Source organism: Orbicella franksi, chromosome 1, assembly GCF_964199315.1.
Source record: "Orbicella franksi chromosome 1, jaOrbFran1.1, whole genome shotgun sequence".
Classification (NCBI taxonomy): domain Eukaryota; kingdom Metazoa; phylum Cnidaria; class Anthozoa; order Scleractinia; family Merulinidae; genus Orbicella; species Orbicella franksi.
The window spans coordinates 34,748,701-34,776,452 of NC_138145.1; the positions used below are offsets into that span (position 1 = coordinate 34,748,701).

The 27,752-nt window shown below is 37.7% G+C and overlaps 1 protein-coding gene across 1 annotated transcript; it reads right to left on the bottom strand.

Moving 5' to 3' along the window:
* Positions 1–187: 187 nt before the first annotated feature.
* Positions 188–26,556, bottom strand: LOC145460397 (peptidyl-glycine alpha-amidating monooxygenase A-like). The gene is made up of 20 exons (XM_081445180.1): positions 26,017–26,556; positions 24,543–24,597; positions 20,860–20,962; positions 19,921–20,018; positions 19,173–19,256; positions 16,935–16,989; positions 15,346–15,410; positions 14,687–14,770; positions 14,110–14,186; positions 13,612–13,662; positions 12,960–13,012; positions 10,962–11,155; positions 8,337–8,511; positions 7,701–7,814; positions 5,891–5,963; positions 5,465–5,604; positions 4,329–4,405; positions 1,706–1,879; positions 1,503–1,606; positions 188–1,190 (listed from the first exon to the last, which is right to left on the bottom strand). The coding sequence occupies exons 1-20, from the start codon at positions 26,224–26,226 to the stop codon at positions 1,089–1,091; spliced, it is 2,088 nt and encodes a 695-aa protein (XP_081301306.1). The 5' UTR covers positions 26,227–26,556; the 3' UTR covers positions 188–1,088.
* Between the last annotated feature and the right edge of the window lie 1,196 nt (positions 26,557–27,752).

Genomic DNA, 27,752 nt, shown 5'->3' on the forward strand with positions numbered 1-27,752 from the left:
TGTCTTTTCAAAACAACATATTGAAGTGTCGATAATTACGTTATCAAGATGTTTGCCTTCATTCTGAAGGAAAACCTGCTACAAACGAGCATGCGGTTGGCTACGTACAGTTGGGAGCTCGGCTTTTCAGAAGGCTTGGCTAAATCTCTATATTAAGAGAAACAGTCACTAATCACACATAATCTTGGCAACGTATTTCTACATTTTTATTGCTATTGCGGTGTTTCAATTTTACATTCAATTTTACATTTGATTCAAAGTAGCCTTAGAATAACTCTAGTGTCCTTTAACTACAACATATTTCATCAAATGCCATATCATTAAATAAAAATAAATCTTAAAGTCATATATCTTAATTTCGCGCTTTTCCTTTACCTTTGGAATTCTCAACCTCTTCATTGAGCTTAGCCTTTTTCTTCAAAATTCTTATGTTAATGGAAACATCCCAAATTAATATTTTTTGTTCCCTTTTTAAATACAATTTACCAATTTTTCATTCTTTGTGACACATTACCCTTACCAAACCAGTTGTAAAATTAATACAAAAGTAAACCAACTTATCAAAATTAGAGAAGGTTTTAGGACTGTGCATATGATATTACTATTGCAATAGCAACTTTTGAGGAAAAACGTTAATGAAACAAATATTTAACATAATACATTTCATTCAAGTCTATTCTCAACTGTGCTTCATCAGAACGTCGCGTAGGAGCTAAAGAAGGAACTAAAATGTCCTTGTGAACAGAGATGCACGCTCAAATCAACGCAATTGACATTCAATTAATTAAGAATTATTTTACGAACTTTCTAATATAATCATTAATGGGTTCCTTTTCGTTCAATGAATCAAAATCTACGCAGTGTATTACGGTGGAGTTGATATGACAGCTATTAGATTTCCTGCAGCCTATGAATTTGATTGGTCAATTTAAACAGAACCCATCAGTCGTAACGAAAGTCCTGGAGTCACGAATGAAGGTGAGCTATGCATCGCTGTGCAAGAAAGATCTGGAATATATTTTACAGCAAAAAGTCTCCGAAATTATTTCAAAATAAAATTATATTTTCACATTCTTTCTGTGTAGTAATCAAGCTTGTCGCTTGAATTTCCAAACTGTATTTTTTCCAATGTCAGCTACATACACTGCACCATCTTGGTCTGAAGTGACGTCATGAGGTTGACCGAAACCCTGCAAAAGAATTCAATGAAATTGAAAAAAAAAACTATTTGAGAGGAAACAAAGAAGGGTGTTTCTATGACATACAACCCTGGTCTCAGTGGTTTTCTTTCAGTCGCCCCTAGCAGCTCTAAAGTTTGAAAGAGAGAAAAAGTTCTAGGTGCGTAGTGTTGCAATACGTCTTCAATCAAACTAGGATACAATCTTTTAACTCCTACACGTAACGACATTGAGTGATTCACAGAGACAAATTAAATCACATTTTAAAAAGCATCACATGTTACCAATGAAACTCATACAAAGTTGTGTTCACAAAGAGCTTACCAGGCGTGGCTTCCAGCGTTGTATCTCAGTACTGTCGTTTAACCTGAACGTGAAACCCAGCGCTTCAGAGGAAAAAGGACCGTTTACAACATGAAGCACTCCACCTTGCGAAAATAAACACAATATTACGTTATTTATTGAATGTTTGAGCTAAGAGATGTCATAAGCAGCTAAAAAAACAAGGAGAACAATTGTATAATCACCTTGTTCAGGGTGGTAGTGAACAGCAAAAACCCGATCCCCAAACTCTTTGATTTCACCGAGAAAAGACCCGTTGACAGAATCAAACACCAACACTCGACTGTTTTCTCTGTCAGCGACAAAAAGATGTCTGTTCTTCTCGTCAAGTGACAGGCTGTGAGGTATCTGGAAAACATCTGGAATAAGGAAGGAAAAAGATTACTTTTGCTTCTGTTTCATCCGTAGCATTACAAGATCACCTTTTCAGATATAAAAGGAAACAAGGAAAAGCAACGATAACTATTTGGTTCTGAAGGTCCATAGCGATACAATCGTTTTTTTTTTATTGACAAACGAACTTGAATTTAACAAATAGAAATAGAATAGAAGAAGGAAAGACACCAAATAAAAAACAGAACATCGCAAAAAAGAACACTTAAGTGGGATATAAGATCGATTTTCAGGCTGTCAACAAAACGATCACTGTCTAATTGACAGTAATAACAATTTCGCACTTGGGATCTCTCCGGAAAAGCACTTATAAAAAGTTTTTCAAACTCGTTAATAATTCATCAAGTTTGAACAAAGAAAATCATGACCGTGACGGTGTTTGGATATTTGATCTTAATTGGCATAGATTTTTGCGATTTATTTCTCCGTTTTCTCCTTAGTTTTAGTTTCGACTGAGAAGATATATCAAATACTTAAAGTGCACCTAACCCCCCAATTTTTTTTTCGCTAAAACAAATCTAGACTTTATTTGAAGCATTTGGGCGAAGAAATTTTTGCATTTGGTTGAATCCTCGATTTTCTATGCCCTTTCAAAGTCGCGATTAAGTGTTTCACGACCGCGTTTTAGGGAGTCTGGGGCAGCGGTACCTGATGACGTCTACCCAGGAACCAAACACAATAGCGCCTCAGTCAACTCACTGTATTCGCTCGAGAAAATAGAATGCAAAACTAATCGTTCCGATGTATTTTGGGACTAAAACGTCCAAGTTTTGTCTCAGAATCATTTCTTTTTCGTCACTGGAGTCAGAGTTAAGTTTCGATTCGGAAGGCTCCGAAATAAACTTCGATCGAGCACGTTCGACAACTGTGAACTCACTGCTTAGAGCTTTGAGAGCAATTTGCAATATTTCAAGCGACGACGGGGAAGACGTCTTTGCGGACGAGCTGCTTGTATATTAGGAATGGAAAGCTAGATAAGAAGTGGAGGAGCAGGCAAACGAACAGCAGAAAAGAAAACTCAAGGACTGCTTTGGATGGTAATTTCGTCAACTAAATATAAGATTCCCACGCGTGTTTATAGCCCGTTCACATTTGTCCTTACCGAGAATGTATTTTGTCAAGGTTCTGTTAAATCCAGTTTGTGTTTTACTTTCAGTTGAATGCTTCATGTTTATAAGAGCGACGTACGTGTTGCAGTTTTCGAGACTTGACGACCTCCAAAACATTGGCTTCGATCGATTGAAAATCGTATTGTTTGGACCTGTATTTTTGAAGCTGCGGGAAGCAAGGCGGAAGGAAACATTTCATACAATTACCGATTTCACATTGTCACACGTTTTAAGTCGTAACTCCAAATAACCAATGTAAATTGTTCTCAAAGTTTGCAGTGAAATTCGTCGGATAAGCGAAAAGGATGTGTTCCCTAAGCGGTCCGCAGATAATGTTACGCGGTCATATTTTCGACGCTATTGCACAGAATCTTTGTCACACTGCCGATTTCCAAACCTTCGAAAAACTCTGTGAGTCTAATAATTTTGTTATCATGTAATTCTAGAGGATTAATCTTCGACTTTCATCTAAATCGAAAGAGAAATAAGTGTTGGTTAGCGGGGTACAGTTGCGATCTATTTACGTATCAGTACAACGCTTCTTGATCATGACCGGATCACACAACTTTGCCGGTTATGTTATAAATACTGCGGGATTGGAAGATATAGGTTGTCGGTGGTATTTCTACAAATTGCTGGTTAGCTTTAAGCAGAAAATTTATGAAAACAGCGTTCGAAAGTCTGCGGAACAAATTCCAGTGAGAGTTCTTCAATGGTTCTCACAGATTCAGTTCGCTTGTTTCAGTTCGACAAAATCAACCATCGTTTACGTCTTTATTGCACCATTAGCCGATCATCGCCAGTAAATTGTACAGTATACCTTTCTTTAAATCTGGAATATTGCTGCAACAGCCGATAGCACCTCTGGAAGGCGTTTCTGCGCACTTTTCGAATGTGTATTGCACCATCCTGAAGGAGATGAGAGGAAATGAGATATCCAACCTTCCTGGGTAGACGTCACAAGAGCCGCTGGACCCATTCTCCTCAAACTCGGTCGTGAAACAAAATGGCGGTGTTTTGGAGCTATTTTCGAGATTTCGTCGTGGCACAGAAAATCGAGGATTTAACGGAATCCAAAAATTTTTTCGCAGAACTATTTCAAATAATAAGTAGATTCGTTCTAGCGAAAAAAAATTTTTGGGGTTAGGTGCACTTTAAGACAGTGTTTGACCACATTTCCAAACACCTCGAAGTAAGTCAAACATACTCCGCTACGCGTCGTTTTTTCAACCCTCTTCTCGGTGTTTGGAAATGTGGTCAGACACGGTCTTTCGTGTTTGATATGTTACATCAAGTATTAACCTACCCCGTCCTTCGTTAGTGATCGTCAAAAGTACTTTTTTGCCATCTGGTGAAAACTTTACAACTCGACTATTGCAGTACCTAGATAAAGGGAAAAAGGGAAATCATAATGGATTAATACCAACACCAAATCATAATGTATTAAATTCAAAGGTCGTCTTGTAAGTTGAATCATTATGGCTCAAAAGGAAATGTAAGCATAATTCACTTCAAAGTCAAGAAAAGACTTGAAGTCGAAATGTTTAAGACTACTACTTCAGTTATTAATGATCTTCTGCATCCTCCATATTCTTACATTTTTTTTCATTTAAATATTTCATTAAAATTTACTTGAAATTATTCATGTGAACCTGCTTAAGGACGTACGCGCGAAAATTTTCCAGTCGATAGATTTTTTTAAAATTTTTACTGCAGTCAGATAATGAGTTACTTGCGTCAGAAATACAAAAAAAAATAGCATGGTCTACAGGTGTTCATCGTTAAAAATATCGAAGGTAAGTCAACGGAGGCAAACGATTCTAGTCATATTTTGTAGAAGTTTTTGTGGGTCTGTTGCCTAAATGAGCCCAAATGTTACCAACGTTTTCACAAAACTTAACCCTTCAAGAGGCATTTGAAACCGTCGCACAGATAAACGAAGAGCTAAAAAGAACGGAATTCGATGGTGCATTTTGCAAAAAACTCAAACTTCTAGTCGATAGATTTTCTTCATTTTTTCGCCACACGTAGAAAGTCGGTAGAGAAAATGATCCATCAAAAGTAAAATAGGGGTCACCGAACGTCCAAGATCGTCAAATCCAGGCAAAGCTATAGCAATGGCCATCTGCCCTATAATTGTTCATTTTATTACTGCATGATGTGGCGCGCGAATTTGCGTGCGCAGTAAGGACGCGCAGAAACAATTAGCGCGAACGTCCTTAATAGCCACATTGTTAATCTAGCGTTAATACGGTGTCCGTATAAACACTAAACAGGGCTTAACTTTTATCACATGATTTTATTCGACGAACTATTCGTGGAATGCTGTCTGATTTTAGCCAACTAGTTTGGCCTCGTTGCCCACATGTAAGTATCCGACTATGATATGTGCGATTTTGCAGGATAACAGCTAATCCTAAATGCAAAAGAAGACTTTTTTACCCATCAGAAACAAAGAAATTCCCATCTGAGTCGACAGCAACATCAGTAGGTTTACAGAAATGATTATCATCATTTCCTGGTAAAAACTGTGTTCCAAGTGTCAATGAAGCTTTTTTCTCTCCGGGTGGAAACTTGAAAACCTGCAGGAAGTATAATAAACAAACTGCTAAGAAATTGTAGATCGTTAATTAACAAAGAAAAACATTATTCAAAATAATCTGACAACAATGGTTTAAGTTATTCAGAAAAATGGTTTACATTCAGAAAATAAATTATGTCCATGCAAATTTCTAATCTAATGTGATTTCCTCTTTTTACCACCGTTTTGAGAACATGACTTGAGATTGGTCTCAGTAAAATCAATTCAAAACCATATTGTCCAGTTTTGGTCCACCTATCCACTCCACCAGTGGTAGAAGTACTTACCTGGTGCATGGCTACGTCCGTTAACCACGTGTTGCCCTCGTGATCGATCGTCAGTCCATGAGGCATAAAGAACCTGGATAAGAAGAAACACAGAATTCAAAAGAGGAAACGAATGAGTGTTAGGCTGCGTAGCAATTTAACCGCAGCCAGATTGCGGAAAAGCTCTTCGTACGGAAACGCTTGCTACGCAGGCTAATGAGTGTGGAGTAAGGAGGAAGGGAGGGGAGGGAGCGAGCACCTGAGCAAAGCCCAAGGAAGATCTATTGAATGACTACAGACAGCCCCTGATGTTTCCCACGAACAATAATCCAGATCAGTGAAATTTGTCTTGATACTCAGATTAACTTGTCATCTAACTCTTATTCTCTTCACTCCTGTGTAGAGTACAGAGATCTTCAGTACTGATGTTTGGCCATTTGACCCCAAGGATGTAGTATAGGCATCGGTTTACAAAGGCTTGAACTTTAATTGCGATGTTCTTTGTCACTCTTCAAGTTTCTGCTCCATACATCAAGATGGTCTTCACATTGGTATTAAAAATCCCAAGTTTGGTCTTCAGGAATAACTCCTTAGATCTTCACACAGGTCTGAGTAGAAGGAAAGTTGTTGTGGCTTTGCCATACCTCACTACTACATCCTCCTCAGGTCCTCCATCAAAGGCTATCACGCTTCCCAGATAGGTAAAGGTAGAGACATCTTCTATGGCCTTGTTGTTTAGCTTGATTGGTCCTTCCTTTGTGCTGTTTATGCGAACTGCCTTGGTCTCGCTTCTTTTGATGGTAAGACCTGCTACTCCTGGAGTTGTGGCCAGCAACTGATTTTATCCTGTGAATGCTTGTGGTTGCGTGAAAGGGAGGTGATATCATAAGTAAAATCCAGATAGGTCAGATAGTGTAGTTGGGAGCAAAGGGTCCACTGGATTCCTGTCCTGTGGAGTCTTCAGTTATGGTCTTCGGTTATCCAGTCCACAATCAAAAGGAATACATCGGATGATAAGATGCAGCCCGGGCGAGCTTCAGCCTTCACGGAAAAGGACAGTGTAGGTTCTCAGTTGTGTATCTGTTATAGCATGATTTCTGTATAATGGTGGTGAATTTCTGTGGTATTCCATCGTGGTTGAGGTTCTTCCAGAGTAGCGTGTTCTTTTGTCAAAGGCCGTTTTTTACCGTAACTGCAGAAATTCTCGCGCACTCGTTGGTTAATTTCATTACCATCAAACGGACAGGTACATGAATTTATGCAATGATGTTATTGTAAAAAACAAATTGACGTCAGTTTTTCAAGCGTCTGTCCTGTTCTTGACAATGAATTTCGTCATAGCATTGCCAAAGTAGTCTACGGATCCACAGCAACTTTGACAATATCATGAGGAAATTCACGATCAATAAAAGGACAGAAACATAAAAAACTGGCGTCAATTTGTTAATTCCAAGTCTATGAATATAATATAGAGTGATGAGTTCCATTCCAGTGACTGCTCCGCAATAAGTTTAAGGGTTGGTTAGTTTTATGGTCAGTGCAAGACCTTCCTTTCTGAATCCCATTTGTTATTTCCTAAAGACCCCATTGAGTTCAGGATAATTCAGCTGAGGATTTTGCTTGGTGCTGATAGCATGGTTATTCCTCTGTAATTGTTACAGTTTGCTAAGTGTCTCTTTTTCGGGTTTTTCACGAGATGACCCTCATTAATTTCCAGTTGGGATCGGAATTCAGCATTCAATACACGTTCTTTTTCTATACCGAGGAAAGTTCGCCCCTATTTCCTTATGTCCACAAGCACAACACCAGCACATAGCACATGGATACTTACATATGTTCTCCCCAGCTGTCCATGACATCGCCCGTCTTTGGATCTAACTTGAGCACAGTCGGCTCCGGAATGGGGTCACTTTGACTCGAGAAAATATTGTGGTCATCAAAAGAACTGCAACAAGAAAATACAATTTACCCTGTGTGAGTGAATTCACTTACTAACTGCAATGGCTATAGGTTTCCAATCTTCCGTAAAGTTTCTTCTTTTTCAAGCCTTGTGCTAGAATTTCGTCAACTTGACTAATTGAACTGGCTTTGTTTTGGAGTTCGTTAAGTTCTTTTGCTATCCAACATACTAGCAGGTCATAAGTACACCGTTCATTTTTTTACACGGTTTTTTGATCAATAAAGTGTTTATGTATTCGACCCCCTTTCGAGTTCAAGTTCCACCTATATTTCCCCAAAGCTCGTGAATTCTGCATGTGAATTTGTACTGACCAGGATTAGTAAGGTGAAAATGCATCGGTAATAGCCTCATGGCTGCTGTTTATTGCTTTGGTTGTGAATGAAAGGGGAGGGGGAGACACTAGAACTTTCGTTTCTTGCTCTAGAAAGTGGGGAGTTTTTAGAGAGTAGGATGTACGGCACGTGCGAGGCAGTAAGCATAAATAGCGTAATTAGAACTTGTTCTTACTCTGCTTGCCATATTCTTGATGCACGATGAAATATGAACACATTTCCCTGTGAATCAGTGTCGACTGCAGTAACTTGACCAAGCCCCTGACTGCCTGGGTTGTTTCCCGGCCAACGATTATCTTCCTCAAGTAACAATGATGGTTTTCCTTCAATGCAATATGGCTTGCATGGTCCTAGAACAAACAGACAGCTTGATAAATTACACAGTCTCGGCGCTCTGCTATCAAGTTTCTATCGATGGATCTCTTTGCTTCGTGTGACAAACTTTACACAACACAATACTCATAGAAGGAAAAAAACGCAAGAAAAGATCTGAAAGTTATCGACAAGAAAACAAGCTTCTTGGGCTGGACACGCCGCAACATGGCGCGCAATTGTAAGTTACACCGTGCATCCATCCTGGAAATTATGGACAGCAATATTTCACCCACTGTCATTTTATTGCGTGCAATGATGGGCGCAATTTGGCACCATGCGTCTGGGAATTCACCCCACTTCTATAAAAGAAGGTGCAATCTGGAATGCTAAGAGAGAAAATATGACGGAAAATCCACAGGTGTAATGAGGGGAGAGTAACCCATTATAAAAATTCTCCTATATGAAATGTTGTCTTATTCTAAGCTCTTCAGGAGGAACTGGATGCTGCATCACAAGGTATCTCGATTATCTATCTCTGCCCCAAGCTGGTCAATGAGATAAACGGTAGCAGTTACTTTCAAATTGCGTCAAAAGTTGATCCTACTTAACTTTCATCAAGTAAGTTTTTCTCATTCAATCCTCAGACCAAAAAGCCATTCTCGATATACCCTTTACCTCTATTTGTTTCAGTGTTGTCTCATTCGCAGCCCTTGTTTGGGGTGGTCATACGCGTCAAACAACGGCTGTAGATTCCAACACAGACATTCTTTTGGCTCGTCACGCATTCTTTCATGAGGAGGAAAGATAGCGTGATGAACCCAAAGAGCATCCGTGGCTTTTCAAAGTGACGCCTGGAGCTTATTTTGATGCTAATCCATTCCATTTAACAATGAAATGTAGCAGCTCTTGTAAGCTTTTAATTCTATTTGTAGTCATAATCTGGCAACTGGTATCGTTTCTGTTGTTTGTTGTATTGTAGGCAGGGTATCGAGCCATTCATGTGAGACTTTACGAGAGCTGCTACCTGACCCTTGTTAGTACTTAGTACCATCCTTTGCATTCTCTTTCCGAAGAATTCTCTTACTTCCATTCTCACTACTGTTAGTAAAAGGATGTTCCCCGTTATCCCCAGCATCTCATGATCATAAGCCGTAACAGAACCGTTGACAATGCTAGTGGCATTAAGAGAGGGTTGTGGGTGAAATGTGATGGGCTCACAACATGGATAAAGTCTATTCACGTTCAAAGCCATATAAAACGCAAGCCATTAAGGAAAGCAAGGTTATTCAGAGACAACTTCTTGTGACGAAACACAAAGCCACTGGCTAGTCAGTGAAAAACAAGTAACGAGTATAAAGCTGATATTCTTAAAAGTAGCTTTATTCTTTCATGGTGCACCCTTTTAATTTAATCTACATTTTACTGAATGTTTGGTGACAAGCAGTTCGTTAGTTTAAGTGGGTTTTAACCATTCACTTAATTCAGAAAAATACAATAACCAATAAATAAGCAAACAAAGCACTTTATGTAAGTGCTGAAAAATACCATGTTGACGAAATTTTGAGCGAATTTCTGCCAGTGCTATATTTAATTTTGTGTTATTTTGAAGAACGTACGCTTTTAAAATAATCATGACTTATTTGAAAATAACTCGTTAAGTGTCGTTCCTTCCAGTTCTGCCCACACTCCGACAGATCGCGCCTTTCAATGCTGAGCACTTTCATCTGAGCTTGCCTGCGATCAAAGATGAACAAAACGAAACAGTCAGTGCTCTGTGAAGTGATGAAGCAAGATCACGAGTTTCTCATTCAGGAAGATGAAAGTGACAGCAAAGAAAGGCACGCATTAAAGAACATCGCGAAAGAAATACTCTTATACAGAAGTTAACATGCAGACAGAGTTTTGCCTGCTGAGTTTCCCATCTGGTAATAGCAAACTGAAGTACATTACATGACAAGAGATGTTCTAGGAAAGTCTTGGCTAATGCCCATGGAGTTTTCTGAATTACATAAATTACTGGAGTTATGACTTTAAAACTCCCTTTAAAACTCAGAAAGAGAACTTCAACTCGCTGATAGAGACTTCACCCAAACAACTAACAACTTGATACTGTTTGGACAAAATTGTAGACTTTAATACTCCACACTAGTTTTACCAAACATTTCTTTCCAATGTTATTTCCAAATTTCAGTGTAGGGGATTGGACGAGACAGCAAAAATTCAAGATCTGTTGCCTAACATACGAAAATTGCTGATACATGAAACAAATGTCCTTTAGTTCATGATCTTCTTAACAAAGCTAGAAAATGAACTGACATTGTGACAAAAAGGTAGATCTCAATATGTCACAATTTCCAGTCGTGAACTTTTCGCAAAGAAAGGCTGGATGTGATTGGGTTGTGCCAGTTTCAAGAAGAATTGGAGAACTGTGATGAATGTTGCTTAGATTAATTAGCCAAGACAACCAACAAACAAGCAAACTCACCATCCTCAAGGTTTCTTTTCATCTCCATTTTTTGTCCACTACCCGGTAAAGGCACATCAGAGTCCATGGGGAAATCTAGTTTATCTTCATACAGAACATCACAAGAGTCCTCAACGCTTTTCCCGAGTTCATCCTCTCTTGGATCATACCAGTACATCATGTAAAAATTACACATCTCATCCTTCATTGTCGCTCTGAAAAAGTATAAGTGCTACTAGAATCATAATGGTGTCAGCGTTCTGCTAACAAAAATCCTTTTTTTAAATCAAATTTGAAAATTTAGCTAATGATGGAAAATATTTGACTGAAACTTTTAAAGATAACATTTCTATGAAGTCTGTGCTGTTGTGGACTCTTCCACAACAAAATAAGTTGAAGTAATAATGATGTTTTGAAGTTCCATATCCGATATGGAGACCATGAATGAAATTTGAATAAAAAAACCAAATCCACTCTTGGTTGTTATTGTTAATGGTACCACTGGCGGCCTAGACTACGAGTAGTCCCTCTTTCGCTTAGTCCGTCGTACGTGACGCGAAAGAAAACCGCGAGAAAAAAATGGCCGCGCGAAATCCTTGAGGCGAGGAGCGCGCGAGAGGAGGGACTACCGCCTAAGCCCAAGAGTTTGAATTATGCGTTGGTCTCACAACGCAAAAATATGATTGGCTTATGTTAGGAGCGTTGACAACGTGTTGTCAACATTCGAGATACCTGTGACGTCTTGCAAGAATGTTTTGGAACCGGAGCAAATCGAAGCGGTACCAGAGCGAATCGAAGCGTTGGATTCGAGCTTCGCAAGCCGTGATGTTCTTGCGAATCTGCCAACGGGCTTTGGAAAGATTTAAATTTATCCAGCGTTTTGTTTGGCAAAGCTTTCTGCCTCCAACTCGACTGCGAGCGTGTTGGTGATTTCGCCGCTCAGCAGCATCGTCTAAGTCAGCGACTATAAATTCACTGAGCTTGGCCTTTTTCTGCCGTCCATTTGAAAGATTGAACCGGGCTCTTACTTGAAACCGAACATTCACCTGAAATTTTCCGCTGCTATCGGCAAACATTTCACCGCAGTTGGATGATCTCCTATGTATAATGTGTAAGGTATAATGTATAATGTAAATAAATTCTCGGTTGAAACTCTGTTGAAATTTTCGCAATAACTTTTAGACGCAGCAAAAATCGTTACAAGAGGCCTCTTTCGCCGTCTTCTTTTTAAAACTTCTTTGGCACTTTCGCTGAACGAACACTGAACGAAGATATACTTCTCACGGCATATGTTTTTGCCTGGCTACTTGAAGAGTAGAGTAGAGCAATTTTATTCAGATCTCCTGGGGCTACTGATAACAGGCGATAATAAGAGGACGTCAAGATGAGAAATCCTACACCGAAAAATCACTCGGCCGTGAAAGGGCAAACTCTTGGGCTTAGGAGGTAGTCCCTCCTTTCGCGCGCTCCTAGCCCCCAGGATTACGCGCGGCCATTTTTTTCTCGCGAATTTCTTTCGCGTCACGCACGACGGACTAAGCGAAAGAGGGACTACTCGTAGTCTACTGGCGGCCAGCCCAGACGTTGAATACGATTAATACGTGACATTAGACTGTTGGCGATTGCATCACAATTTTAGTCGTTTATAAGACAATGTATGAGTGCTTCGAAAATTGCACTCAATGCTACGTAAAGAGAATAACTTCAATAAAAGTAGCTTACCTCATGTTTCTATTGCGTTGTCGTGATGTCTCTGTGTTCCTGGAGGCGGTTTAGAGCCATTTAGGCGAGTTATTCAATTAATTTCTACGCGTAGCATTTCGAGCAATTTTCGAGGCATTCTCACACATTGTCTTATAAACGGCTAAAATTGTAACGCAATCGCCAACACACTAATGTCACGTATTAATCGTATTCAACGTCTGGGCCGCCTGTGCTGGTACACAGTGGGAGCCTAATAAACAATGTATCATCTTGTCCCTGTACAGGACAAGGGAATGCAACTAAATGCTTACATACCCGATATATGTTATTCTTTCTCTCTTCATTGAATCATAGGTGCATCGGGCAGCCTGTAAATAATAATGATGTTTTCTCATCAACAGTTATGATGATGACAAATACTGAGGAGAGTAACCAGTCACACTAGCCAGACTAACCAGTTGAGCAAAAAAATCCAAAGACACTTAGACACAAACAATAATGAGCATAAAAAAAGAATCACAGAGGAGAGAAAATAATCAAATGTGGTAAATGTGCTCAACAGTCGTCATTTGGTGTTTGTTTAGCAATGCCAATATTGTCCAATTTGTATGGCAACATGGTCTACAACAATACACTTATGGTACATTTGTCAGTGACACATTGTAAATAACATGAAATTTAGGCATTAGCATAAACTAGCCTAGTGTTACTTGGCCTGCATGATCTAGTCTAGTGTGACCTAGCCTAGCGTCACCCATTTCAGTGAGACCAACATGACAAAGCAATTTTCTTTTCTGTGTGGACTAAACTAGGGTGACCTGAACTGGAATATTGTACCCACTATAGTTCTAAGAAGCTTGTGTGACCCAGTCTAGCGTGACAGGATATACTTATTATGCAATGTTGCGTGACATAACCTCGTGAGACAAAACAGTTAAGAAAGGGGAAAAAATTCTGCAATTCTTACCATAGAATCCCCACTTTTTATCGTGACATCTTTTTCTGTTGGGTAAAATGCCTGGAAACAAAATGAAGATGAAAGTAACTGATGTGCAAACTTTGTAGTGCACCTGTCTATACATGTATACTGTTAGAAAAACCTCAGGAAACTGTTAATCTGAAGGATGTTTGAACAAATGCAACCTTAGAATTTGTTTCATTGTTTTGCTTTTCTGGCTTGGTTCATATTTTACTCAATGATGTCCTTCCTTTCTGGCAGGGCTATGATATGTTTAATCAACCAACACCCATGCACAATCTTGAAAAACATCTACCACTGTTCATGTTTTTTGTATAATCATGAAATCATCTTGGAGCAATTTAGTATCATTTTCCTTGCTTCACTTCATAAAATAAACAAACATTCCAATTTGCCCATATGGCCTTGCACAAAACTAAAAGGATGAAAATGATATTCGTCTGTATGAAAATGAAGTTAAAGTAACAACAAGACTAGTTATCTTGCCTGAGGTCGCAGTGGATCACCCTTTCCTATTAGTGTCCATTGTTTGTCACGTATTCTGTAGCCACTGATAACACTCCCTAAAACAGCATCACAAAACATTTTGCTTGAGTGGTGAATTTTCATCTACTAAGAGGCAGTGTCCTGGCTGATTATCGAAAATAATCTTTCCTGATTTCCAGATTATATTGACAAACATCACCAAATATACAACTAAATTGGATAAAAAGTTTCTACAGAGAAAAACAGAATAAGTATTTTGGGAAGAAGTACTGGATTATAAGGATGGAAGTGGAATACTGTTCATCAAATTTGATTTTGTGACACAAGGACAAGAAATTTTTAATTCCTAAGTCATTATTTCTTTTCTTTTAGTTGATAAGTTTTTCCTTCTTCATCTTCCAGTTTTGGCAGTTTTTCTTCCTATTGCAAAATAATAAAGTATTTTGATCACAGAGAAGTAATTTTCTCACTCCATATATTAAATACCGCTACACCTGCAATACCAGTGGCCCTGGGTGTTGCAAAAATTATAGATAAATTTATATTTCAGTGAATACAGAATATTGAAAGGTCTTACCTATGGAATGTGCATGGACTCTAAAGGCAAATGGATGTAACTCAGGTCCATCTCGGTAATGGCAGCCAGTGTCCAAATGCCATGCTGAATGAAGAAAGAAAAATGATGTGAGCTTTAAGTAGGAAAATGTTTTTTTGGACAGTTCTTTAAATTTAGTATTGTGATTGTCTAAGACATAAAAGAAATATTTTAAAGAATTTAATAAAAGAATATTTAAAACTTCCAAAATGATGAAGTATAAATGAATGAAAGTTCTTGCATAAAAGTGTATAACTTGCCAAATGTTCTTTTTCAATATAAAGTCTTTATACTGGTAATACAAGTCAGCAAATGGTGAACTGGCTAGCTGACAGACAGACAGACAGACAGGCAGACAGACAGGCAGACAGACATGAAGAAAGAGAACTATCTTAATTCCCATAAAGTACATGTAGTACTATTAAAACTTACAACATGTACACCATTGAACTGTTACAAAAGTAGAAAGAGCTTTGTGTTGATTGGTGAATGTTCTGTCAGTTTAGCTAAAAACAAAGCTTATGTGAGACATATTCTTTTGTTTACAATAATTCAGTTTTGTCTGTCATTTGTGAAGTAGAGGTCTTGGTTGAACATAAATTTTGACCATGTTACATTTATATTAAATGATATCCATTAACCTTTCTCGTGTTCTGGAATTTCTCCCCCAGATGCTAAAAGAAATATTGCTGCCAAACGACTAGGTCTGTGATAGATGAGAGAAAAAGAAATACAACTTTTATATAGTAGGGTACGGGACAACAACAGAGAACAACACAAATATGCATGACCTCCTTTCATGAAACCACGGATAATAATCACAAATTGAGTAGATAATTATACAGTCAAATAAATGCACTGAGGGCTCACCAAAAGTTTAAATACAAGGAAAGAGCTTTTAATAGTGACTGGTGTAAGTAACAACCCCCTTCTCCACCACCTTCACACCAAACCCCTTTGAGCTACCTGGATTTGCCACTGGGATTAGCTAATTAACTTTCAGCCAATACATACATGTGCTTTTTACATATGTCAAATAGTTTGTCAATCCTTCACAAATTCTCAGTTCTTTTATTGTCTTAAATACAGAACTGCTGAATAAAAAAAATGTTATACTAAAAAAAGATTTATAATATTAAAAACTAGATATCTTTATTGATTTAAAATTGTTATTAATAGTTTTAAAAAGAACTAAAAATTCACAGTTCAAATTGTGATAAATGGTTACCTTAATTTTAGAATATATAAAACAACTTGTTACTATATTATTTCAAAGGTGACACGTTTTAATGCTATTATTATAATTACTACTCAGGAATAAATGTGTTGAATGCTTTATTTTTTTAGAATTTTAAAAGTGACACTTAAGTGTTTGAACATCAGGCAAGTTATACACTAAAAACTTAATGATCAAACAACAGCCTCAAGTACCAGTAATCAAAACATTTGGCAAAAAGTAACCTTTTTAGTATTCTATTTTTTCACACTAAGTTTTAAGTGACATTTATGTTTAATGATTAGAAGTTAATAGCCTTGTTATCTAAAGTTTTAACCTTGTTTTTTGGGTGGGATTAGTGACCATCCAACAGCCAAGACCTTGATTGCTGCCAGGTATCTTGGCCTAATAGAAGGCAGTAAGGGAGTTCTAAGCTACCAGACAATTAATGATTTGATTTGACATGAAATTGCAGCTGGTTATTCAGAGTATCAAAAGCAATGTTAGGATATTGGCAAGAGGCGGAGGAGAGGGATAAGAGGGGAAAACAGAGAATGTTTGGGAAAAGGGAATTAAGAGACTGGAGGAGAGGGAAAGAGAAGGTCAGGGAAAGGAAGAGAGGGGAAGAAGGGGGAAGGGCCAGGGAAGTGGAGTGGACAGGTGGGTGATAAAGGCTGGAGAGAAAAGATGGAAAAATGAGCATTTATAATAAAAAAATATATTACCTACACTGTAGAAGAAATTAACCGCTGAAGATACTAATTATTTAAGTAGGGTTTTTTTCAGAAAAAGTATTACTAATCTTTTTCATTAACATTTTATTTGTCATGTTTAATTCAGTTTAGTTTAGTTTATTTCGATAATTTGTTCAGATTGCTCAGATCCCTAAAATTATTCGGTAAACATATTTATTTTTTTTAACTCAAAAGTGTACTCATGAGTCTTTTAAACATTTTAGCACTAACAATGCAAGTGATAATTAAACATATTAAAACATGTCTGTACAAAACTTACGGTACTGATGTAGTGAGCAAGTCCACTCCAGAGTAATCTTTCAGGGTAGGATTGGCTGTGAGGAGTTAAAAAAAAACTGACTGTTTAAGGGATACATACATATGTAGAGGATATTACACAGCGGCACTGACTACTGTTTGAAAAAAAACTGTGAAAAAGTGGAAATTGACATCATCAATATCCTCGCTGTTCAGGATATGGAATATATGCCACTCAGTTCCTGGATGTAGTTTTTTTATGAATTTTACAAGTGGTGTATTTTCCAGTAATAATAAACAACATGCATACTGAGGAGACACACGGCTCTTCCATTTCCTGGAACACAATTAGTAAGACATACTGCCAACCAAGAGGTGCCTGACATGGACAACCATGGTGCGGTGTTTTGAAGGTAAACTTAAAAAGTTAAGAAGATCTGTTGAAAAATGTTGTTGGATGCAAATTGGTCTCAAAATTAGTGGTCTTCAAATACTATCCCACCCTTTTGATTTTCTGGGGTGTTTCTGTGTGTACTGGATGAAAATGAGTTGCAGAACAGTTTTACCTTAAGTTTGTATATGTTCTCTGTATTTTGGAACAGTATTGTATCTTGTCTTTTATTTTCTTTGTATTACATCAACTGTGAGTGATACTTATACAGAACAACCCATTTTCTGGCATCCAGTTTCCTCTGCAACCATTGTTAACCGCACAGCCATGGACCGAGCACGGTTCATGGTTTACCCGTGGTTTTTTTTTCGATTTGTAGGTGACCAGACCCAAGCTTTCACTCGGCCAAATTTTGAATCACGCAACCTGTGATGTTTACTCGCCAAAAGCTGTTGAAACATTAATAAATCTCATCTCCAATACTGACTTTCGCGGGAAAAAAATTAAAAACCCAGCGTTCATCAAAAACTATATTTTTTCAGCAGAAATTTCGCTCGGAACATATACATATTTATATTCGTTTGAATCATAGATGAAATGACCTTTTCCAGATATTTTTTCCTTTGGGGTCAACAAAAACCTCCGATTACAAAATCACGCCAAACCCATACATTGCAAAAAAATCTCTTCAAAACCCTGATTTCGAAGCGATATATCACTTAAGCGTTAATAGCTACCACACATTGGCAGGCGGTAAATCTATTCCTTAACAATCCAGCTTTATCGTGTTAAAATTTCAGCGAAATTGAACAAAACCAGAATTAATTAGATTTTTTTTGTGACCTCACTCACCAGACTTGACCTAACAAAGGAAGCCACGGTCGCCCATAGCAACCAAAAAACACGAACATAACAAAGCCGACGTTTCGGCCAAAAAACTCCAGAATTATTGCCTGAGAGCTTAAACTTGAATGGGAACATCTTTTTCGAACTTTTTTCAACTGATTTAGACGAAAGACTGGCCTCGGCAGGCTACAAGAAAGACCAAGAGAAAAAACAGAACAAGACAGCAGAACAAACCGATAATATTTCATCGCGTGGCTTTCGGCACGAAAACAAAAATACAGCTTACTTCTGGATAAATTCAGCCTTAGAAGCCAGCAACTGGTCCCAAATTACTTTCTGTATCCTTACAAATGTCCTGATTTCCATCTCCGAAAGATTTTGCCCCAATTTTGAGCAAATAAACATTTCGCCACGGCAACCACCATTACGGTGGCTTGCATACTAAATTAGCTAACTTAACAAAATTCTCCCAAGGGGGGATATGACAAATTTGGTGAGAATCAAAAGTAACGCCAATTTTCTGTCACGTTTTCAATCTGTGGTCACTGGAGTGACCAAAATCGATACATCGGTCGGGATAGGGTTTTTTTTTTATACGACTTGTGTGACTACTTTGCTAGCCCTTTACTCGTGGAAAACACCAATTAAATTTAATCATGACTTTTAAGAAAGAAAGCTGTTGTTAATAGTGTTATTATTTTGTTGTTCATATCGTTCATGCCCATACATATCCTGAAGAAAGTTCTAAATTAAGACCATTACGTCATCGGAGTTTTGTCAACGGCTACCACTGATGGTGCAATAATACAGTTTGTGTTGATCAAGTGATGTGATGTCTACAGTAAGAAAAGAATCATCAATGACTGCTTTGGAATGTGCACTGCGTTTCGACGGTAGTGCTAAGCGAACCGTTTCATTTTTAAAGCGCGGTTATAAGATCTAACAGATCTTCTTGTTTAATGATCAACAAGGCCGTGCGACAAGGCTCTATTGAAGGCAATACATGTAAGCCTGCCAACTTACCTACAAAATTATCCACTTTTCCATAATGAACTTGAAGTACAAGATAATTCACACCAGATTTACCACCCACTTCAAAGGCAACATCTAAAAACCAAAAAGCAAAATAATGTAAAGGTTGTCCAAAGGAAAAATAATGATTACTCTATGACATGAAAGAGTGAAGATTATCATAATAGCATATGTGTTTGCATGCCAATTAATACAATAAAATTAATGTCCCATCATAAGCCCTTGGGAGAGCTTATAACTGAGGGAGCCTATATCCAGGAGGGGGGCGAGGCTTACATTTGACCAGGTAAAACCTATTGGCAGTTAGCTGAAGGAGCTGACTATAATACACTGTACTTTGGTTAGTGATATAATGTAAGAAATTCTATGCAATTAAACACTCCACTGACAAATTCATTCAGTTTACCTATTTCTGTTTAAAGTGCAACATTCTACCAGAACATTAGTAAGTTAATATGGAAAAGTTGGATGGCAGAGGGCATATATCAGAGAAGGGGGTTCTTAACCAGAATTTTCTTTTTGTTAGCAGACTGGTGAGTCTACAACTAGAGGGCCTTATAATTGGAATTCTACAGTGTTATATGTTTTGTCTTGAAATCCCAGACTTCTTTATGTCTCTAGTTTTAGACAAGAGAATTCAAGTAACCTCTACTACATCCCTGCATCCCCACCCCAAATTTCTCACATTTAACGAGGCATTGCCATGGAGATGATGACAATAATTACATGTCCTACTTACCAGGAGGTAACTTCAACTTTGGAGCATTTCTTCCCCACGCATACAATATCTTCTCTCCATATCCACGGCACACGCCTGATCCCATGTCCCCACAATTCCTGCAGACAGCAAATTCATTAATATGTATAAAGCAAGTATCACCAATTGAAATCCTTGAACTTTTCTTGTGCACCTGCCAATGTGCAGATACATGTAAAATCCTCACCACAGTGCCAGAGCTTCACCCAGTTTTTTTTTTTAGCATAAAGCAGTTCACCAAATTACTACTCCCTCCTAGATGGTTACCACCAACCCACCCTAATCCACCAGCACACGCAATTTTTCAGGTAAAAGGAGTATCACTCCCAAGACCAGATACCAGCACAACACCGTAGCAATAATGGTACATGGTGGGGTAATTATTACCCCACTACATACTCTAAAGCCAAGAGGACTAGCTATTAGGAAGGGTCCTGAAGGAATGAGCTGGAGTTGTTGTTTTTTTTTGCATTATGTAGGAACCCTTCCCTTGTAGGCAGTGAACGTCCTACCCAGTCTATGGTGAATAGTTTATAATAACTTTTGCATGTTATATGTAGATCTCTGGAAAGTTTGTTTAAGTTTAATCCAGGCAATGTTTGTTTATGCTGGTTCCTCCTTTTCTCACCTTTAATCCTAATCATCAAGAAAATGTTGTTTGTCATGGTTTTCACGTATTTCCCTTATTGCATGCTTCTCCTCTGTTGTTAATGTAGCGAGTAAGTCATAGTGAAATAAACTTACTTTACATTAAACAAATATTGCTGGTGCGTTTGCTACACATTATACGCCATGAATTTAAACTAGAATTTTATTCTAGATTATATTCACTACATAAAATCAATTAATAAATCAACTTCTCATTAGCTGCCATAAATAGACATTGTTAAGCCGAACATAATATTATCATTGTATACATACCAAAATTTCCCATTGTTAGCCAAAGCCACTTCTCCTGGAGCTGGGCATCCAAACAATAACATATGATGTGCTGTATGCATTTCGGCATGAGGTTCAAATCCAGCTGTTGAGAATGATAAAAATTTCCGATGGCTGAAATGTTTTCAGGAAATTGCAAAACAAAAGCATTCAGAAGAATCAGGACTTTTTCCAATTTTGCTTTTTTTAGTTTCATTTGCAGTACTAACCTCATTTAAAACACTAACATTATGTACAACTGCAACAGTGCTTACAACACTAATACTACAGCGGAACCTCATTAATCTGGTCACCAACGGGCCACAAAATCTGGCCACATTAATGGGGTGGCCATATTAACAGGGTGACCATATTAAAGCAAAAAAGGGTTTCTTTAATAAGAAAATGACTGACTGAGCTTTGTTTGGACCAGAACAAAGTGGCCGTAATAATGAGGTGGCTGTATTAACAGAGAGGCCATAAGGCAGGGTTCCACTGTAATTGCAGTACTAACATCACTTTTTTTTTAGCCAGTTTACAATTCTAACGTAAGTTACAATAGTAATGTTACTTACTTATTAACAATTATACCATATGACTAACAATAACATAACATTGCTTACAAAATATGCAAACATTACTTACAAGACTAATCAGGAGAAAAATATATAATGCAATTAAATATTAAAAAGCAAAATTATGTCTTAACTCTTAATTCTCAAAGGTTTTTTTTTATAAAGCTCTACTCCCTTAGTTGAAATACTTGAGTTTTTGGGAAGTGGAAAAAATACTTAAGGTTACAGTATACCTTCAGGGGTGTCTCGCGCGCAAGCGATGTAGCGCGTCCAGTTTAAGCTGTAGATACCTAAACCCCTATATCAAATTAAAGCTTATGGAGCTGGCTATCAAACTATACCAAGAATTATGAAAGAAAATGAATTGTCGAATTTTTCACGACCACTAAATGCGAGCGCCCGAATTACCTTTCGAAAGCTATAAGTCAAAGCAAATTTCGTTTTTCGCCAATTTAATTTTTTCCTCGGTTTTAGGGCCCAAAGCGCTTAAAAAACGTGTCTGCGTTTTGGCATATTTAATTGCAGTAATAGGTTACAGAACATTTTCGAAATAGGATTAAAAAAATGTGGAGTGATCGTACAAAAATCGCTCTCGAAGAAAAAGTATTGCGAAATTAACAATTCCCAGCCATGCTTTTGTAGTTTATATGTTAAACTAGCCACTGTCCAAATTTAAGAGCAATTGAACAAATTCCCTTTGAGTTATAACTCTTTAAAGTGTCTGCTTCAAGTTAAAAAAATTTATTCGAGAAAACAGCGCTAAGAAAAATTTTCTGCTTCGCAAACAAACTCCGCCCACAAACGCCTTCAACTGGGTTCTCAGATAACTAAGCCAATCAGTGCAGGGAAAGTTTACTACCGTTAACCTCCTGGTGAAATTTACGCGCAAATCTCTAAAAAACTCTCGTGTTCGCAATGCGCTCAAGGAACCGAAGGCAGAGAGATAATTTTTCTGTAGCTCGGTTTTTCTTGAAGCTGGTCTGGCAAAATGGGGAAGACTAAAAAGGATACGAACGCTAGAGTGGCTGAGCGAAGGAAACAAATAAAAGAAAGCGCGGAGAGCAACTGTGTGTGGGCAACTGTGCATGGATAATATTTCAAATGGTCTCAATGAGTCCGACGATTCGTCGATATCGGACTCATCAGAAGAGTCTCTGTCAGCATCCCTGTTATTGCTGTCAAGTTCCGAAATTTTTACAGAACCTTTCTTTTCTCTTACCACGAACATTTGCCCGCCTTATACGATAACTATAGCTTCATCCGCGTGGCGAACTTTCGCTTCTTCATTCATTGATGTATTTTCATTCGTTCTTCGCTGTTTTCGCTTTTTCGAACTGGTCCATGGTTTAAACACGGTCTATGTTTACTTATAACTTAACATAGAGACACGCCTAATACCAAAAATGCTGGGTAGTCAGAACAACAATGCTGATCAACTGAGTAGTCAATTCGTGACATCCACATAGGTAATTCCCACGAAAATCGTCTCGGTTGGTTGCATACACGCCATAGGGCTGTCAATCAAGAGGTAAACTTTTACTTCCGGTGAAAACGTAAAACCGCCATTTCTCCGCCAATATTTAGCCTTTTTCAAAAAATTTTTTCAGAAATTAGAGATTATTCTTCGACCACTATTTTGACCCAAAAATCCAAATTTGAAGAAAATTGCCGACCCAAAGGTATACAGTAACCTTAACTGAATGTACAAGATAATCAATTCAGGAATTAGGAAACAATATCCTCAAAGTTTTGGATGGGTTGGGTGGAATATACAAAAATATAATAGTGTCACTAATATCAACATTGACAGCCTAGTTAGAGATAAAGATGGAGATAAAAGGACATAATGTTTTTTCAAATTTAATCCAGGTTTGTAGGTTTCATATATATTAAACTGGGCTTTCTTTAAGTATTACCAAAAATGTTTAAGGTATGGAATTTTTTTATTAGGCCTATAGCACCATATGTGGAGTCTCACTAAAGGCTGGTTTTCACTAGCGATTCGTAGTCAGAGTCATAATCAGAAGTATAGAACAATAAGATCTAGAGAAAATCAAACCGATGGAGTCAGAAGCAGAACACTGCATCCGCTTATGACTCCGTCACTTATAACCTAGTAAAAACTGCATTGTCGGAGTTGCGAGCAGAAGCAGAAGAATAAACCAATCGCAATGTTCAATTCCGGGTCTTGTGATTGGTTGGTTCTTCAACTTCTGCTTCCAACTACGACAATCTAGTTTTCACTGGATCATAAGTGACGGAGTCTTAAATGGAATTGGAAGAAATGGAAATGTTTCAATTCTTCCGACTCCAATTACGACTCTGATTTTCGATTTTCACTAGGTCGTAAGCGCTCTTAAGCCCTGGTCAAACGGACTCGCAAGTAGTCGCAAGTTGAACTTGCGTAGAGACTTGAGTTGGGTGGCCAAACATACTCGCAAGTAGTCACAAGTTGAACTTATGTAGAGACTTAAGTTGGGTGGCCAAACAGACTTGCAAGTACACGCAAGTCACAAAAAAAGTCCAAAAAAAACCTTTTCAAGGCAGACATATCCTGTGTTTCATTGGCTAATAGGTTGCCATAACAACAAACGGACATCACTCAACTTGCGTTGACTTGGGTTGGGTAGCCAAACAGTGAAAAACTTGTGTCGACTTGCGTGCAAATTTGATCTCGACAAAAGTGAGTGCACGTCATCGTCTGGCCAAACGGAGTCGCAAGTAGACGCAAGTTCAGAACTTGCGTCTACTTGCAACTCTGTTTGGCCAGGGCTTTATGACTCCGCCTACGATTTAGACTACGACTCCGTCACTAGTGAAAACCAGGCTTAAAAGAAAACAGATTAAGTTTACTTGAAGAGAAATCTTTGAAGTATCTGATTTCAGTCCCAAAAATATAGCGATATCCATTAGGTACTTCTGTGGTATCAATTGAAATTGATGACCTGGACATACATGTAATCTAGTATTGGGTATCCTGTGCAAAAAGCTTGTTCAAGTGGGGAGGGGTGGGGGGCAGGGAGTCATTTTCCAAATATGTCAGGGTTTCTAGAGTATTGATAACCTCAGTAAATACATGTACCAAGTTTCAATGAAAAATAAATCCTCTACCAATATAGGCTTTCTTGTCACGCAGATCCACAGCTGTACAAAGGTATGAGTCATGCTGCAAGACAATATTATTCCAGATATTAAATTTTGGCTATTGATAGTGCACACTGTCATTACTTTAAGAATTTTGTGGTCCTTTTAGCAGCTTTGAAAAGAGGAGTTCCTCTGTATTAATAAGTCACCAACACAGATTGATTTCTCATGTTTTCAAATTTAAAATTGAGTTTTTACACACAAAATAAAGCTATTCTCTGCAATGTTAGAACTGTAAAACGTTTATACCTCCATGGTTAAATGAATTATCATGTGTGTTATGAATTCTTATGACCAATGCATTGCTTCTAAGTTAACTTTCCCTGGCAAGTCAAATTCAATTCAATTAGAACAAAGCCTTCCTGTATTGACATATGCAACCTGAATGAAAGACGTCCAATACACGCATCAGCGAGGATCGTTACGCCGACTTATTAATGTGGACCAGGGCATTCTTTGCCAAAAAAAAAAATTAATTATGAACATTAAAGATTCAGCCAAAATTTCAGACATTTTTAACACCATACATAAAAGTGCAAACTTACACGAATTAAACGTGCTTGCTTTTGAGTGAGCTGAATACTTTTTTTAATTCAAAGTTGCACGATAATTATTAATTTCATTACAGTTGTGTTAACATAAATGTAAGCTTAACCTTTAAGCTTATATATTGTTTAATATTTGCTGGCTTTTATAAGTAGAAAATTTCTTCTGCAAACAAAAGAACTTTCCACGCGGGGGTTCATCTATTGCAGCTGGTTTGAAAAAAATCATGCATGTTAATTGACACAAGGATAATTGACAACTCGTTTTGGTTCGCTTATCTACATACTGTGGCTGACTGTTAAAAATACTGAATAAACAATTCGTTTTATTCTGTTAATGCTTTTGGGCGAAATGAAAAGAGAAATTGGTTTGCCACTGATCTAGACTTTGAATACGGTATCTATTTCACTTATTCGTACAATTATCTTTCGACAAATCAAGTTGTTGATCGCATGAACATGTAAAATTTCAAGACAAGAACACTTGGTTCACGCTTGACATCTCACTTAAAATTTGAATATCCCCTAGCCCCTTTGAGTTTTCCCACAAAAGGTAAGAGAATTTAGAAGAAGAAACGTGCTGGAAAGTCCGGAGTAATATTTCTAGAAGTGTAACAGGGCAAAGTATATGAAAAATAATTAGCCGCCCATCGAAACAAAGTGATAGAGAATAACTGAACCGTGGAATATGATCGTGAGGAAGGCACAAAACTAAGAAAGCTCATGTTACTTGGCGCAAGTCAAGTATAAAATTGGACATTTCACCCGAATATTTTCAAAGTGATTTAATGTTTGAGGATTTACTGCCTTCAGTCTCTACATGATTCTACCAAACACCTATACCAAAAGCTTTAAAACAGTTTACAAAGGACAATAATTAAGAAATGCTTGCCTACCTTCTCCGGATGAACGCCAGGCATTTTGAGATCTATAAAGTTTGATGGTTTAGCATCTCTGCTTGGCTTTTCTTTAGTAAAAGATCTTTGATACAGTGAGTCGTAATAATTCCTCATTTGATCCTCATAGTCTCCATATGAGTCATACGAGTTAGACTTCGCTATAAATGAAACGATAACCAGGAGAACGGCCGCCGATCTTCCGTTCATGATGAACTCACTTTGAACAGGTAGAAGAACACGGCCGTTCGATTCTGGTGCTAGCTGAGTTCCTTGAAAAAACCTTCAATTCGAGTTGCTGTTATATCTTGATAGTCCTGAACATATCTTCTCCTAATGTGAAAAGAGAAACAGAACAATTCTCTGTTTATTAATTTGTGATCAACGAAACGCCCGCCAAAATACCCCCTTCTTGGTTTGTTATTTATGCATGCAATCAATCGCGAGGTGGTGTATTCGAGCGGAAAAAATATTAACAGCCAGCGCTGTCATTGGTTGATTTCTTCACCTGCAGGCACGCAAAGCGCGCGTCCAAACAGCTGTTTAGAGTTTTTTGAACCTTTGCAGCGTTAAAAATATCAGAAATTGTTTTTCCTTTCCAGTTGGAATCCAAGACTTAAAATTTGTAAAATAATGATAAATATTATCTAGGGTATCATTCTATTTGTCGTTTGAAATGTTAGCCTTTCCAAGGAAAGCAAATACATGTAGATTCAAAATGCTATTGTTTTGTTTTTTGTTTCGGTAAATCGTGTTGTAACACCCGATACACCTTTGATTTCTTTATTGTTCGGCTCACTTTATCTTTCTGTAATACTAAAGTTATTCGTGATTTTAAATCCACTACGCGTTACTTTTACATATAATTTCGATAAAATACTGGCAGCCTTACTATATCTTTACTTTCTAAATATAATATCGAATGGGTTTTATGGCAATCCACCTGATTTCCGTCACTGCTGTCATAAATAGCATTCATAAGTACTTATTTGTCGCAAAGCAATGCGTCATTGGTTTCCATGGAACTGACCGCTTTTTGTTGAATACTGAATTGAAATGTTTCTGAAAACACATATATTCTTCCTGAGGGTGCATTCCGTCTGTACTATTTCAGAACCCTAGTTTCGGTTACAATCCATTCAGATCTCTTTGTGCTTAAAATCGACGCATAAAAGTTTGTGGAAACCCTAAAAAAAATGATTAAAACAAGATCTTTTTTCTGATATTTTCATAGTTTTCGTCAGCTAAATGTGTGTTGCGACCCCCGCACATCCTATTTCCGTTCCTCGTCAAACACCCACAGATTTAGTCGTGAAAACGAGATGGCCCTAAGAAGAACTGAAGTTGTCGATAAGACGCGTACGTGAATTCACGCATGTTTCAAGACATAAAAACACAAAAACTTACCTTTAAAAAATCACCAAAAACCAACTCAATGACTACAACTGATAATATATGACAAATCCTCTTTAATCATATGTCGAAACTGACCGAAATGCTCAGAAAGTTATCAAAATGTTTCCTAGGGTTATAACCAGGAATTCTTCATTCATTGCACTGATCACTGCGTCGTGTTGCCCTCGTATTGACCAGTAGAAAACTTTACCCAAAAGTAGACTTCAGTCATGATAGATAAAAGACTTACTACATGCATGGCGTTGTTTTGAAGAACTTTATGATCGTAAATGAGTTATGGACAAAAAATGTATTTTCTATTTCTTATTTCATGAATAGCC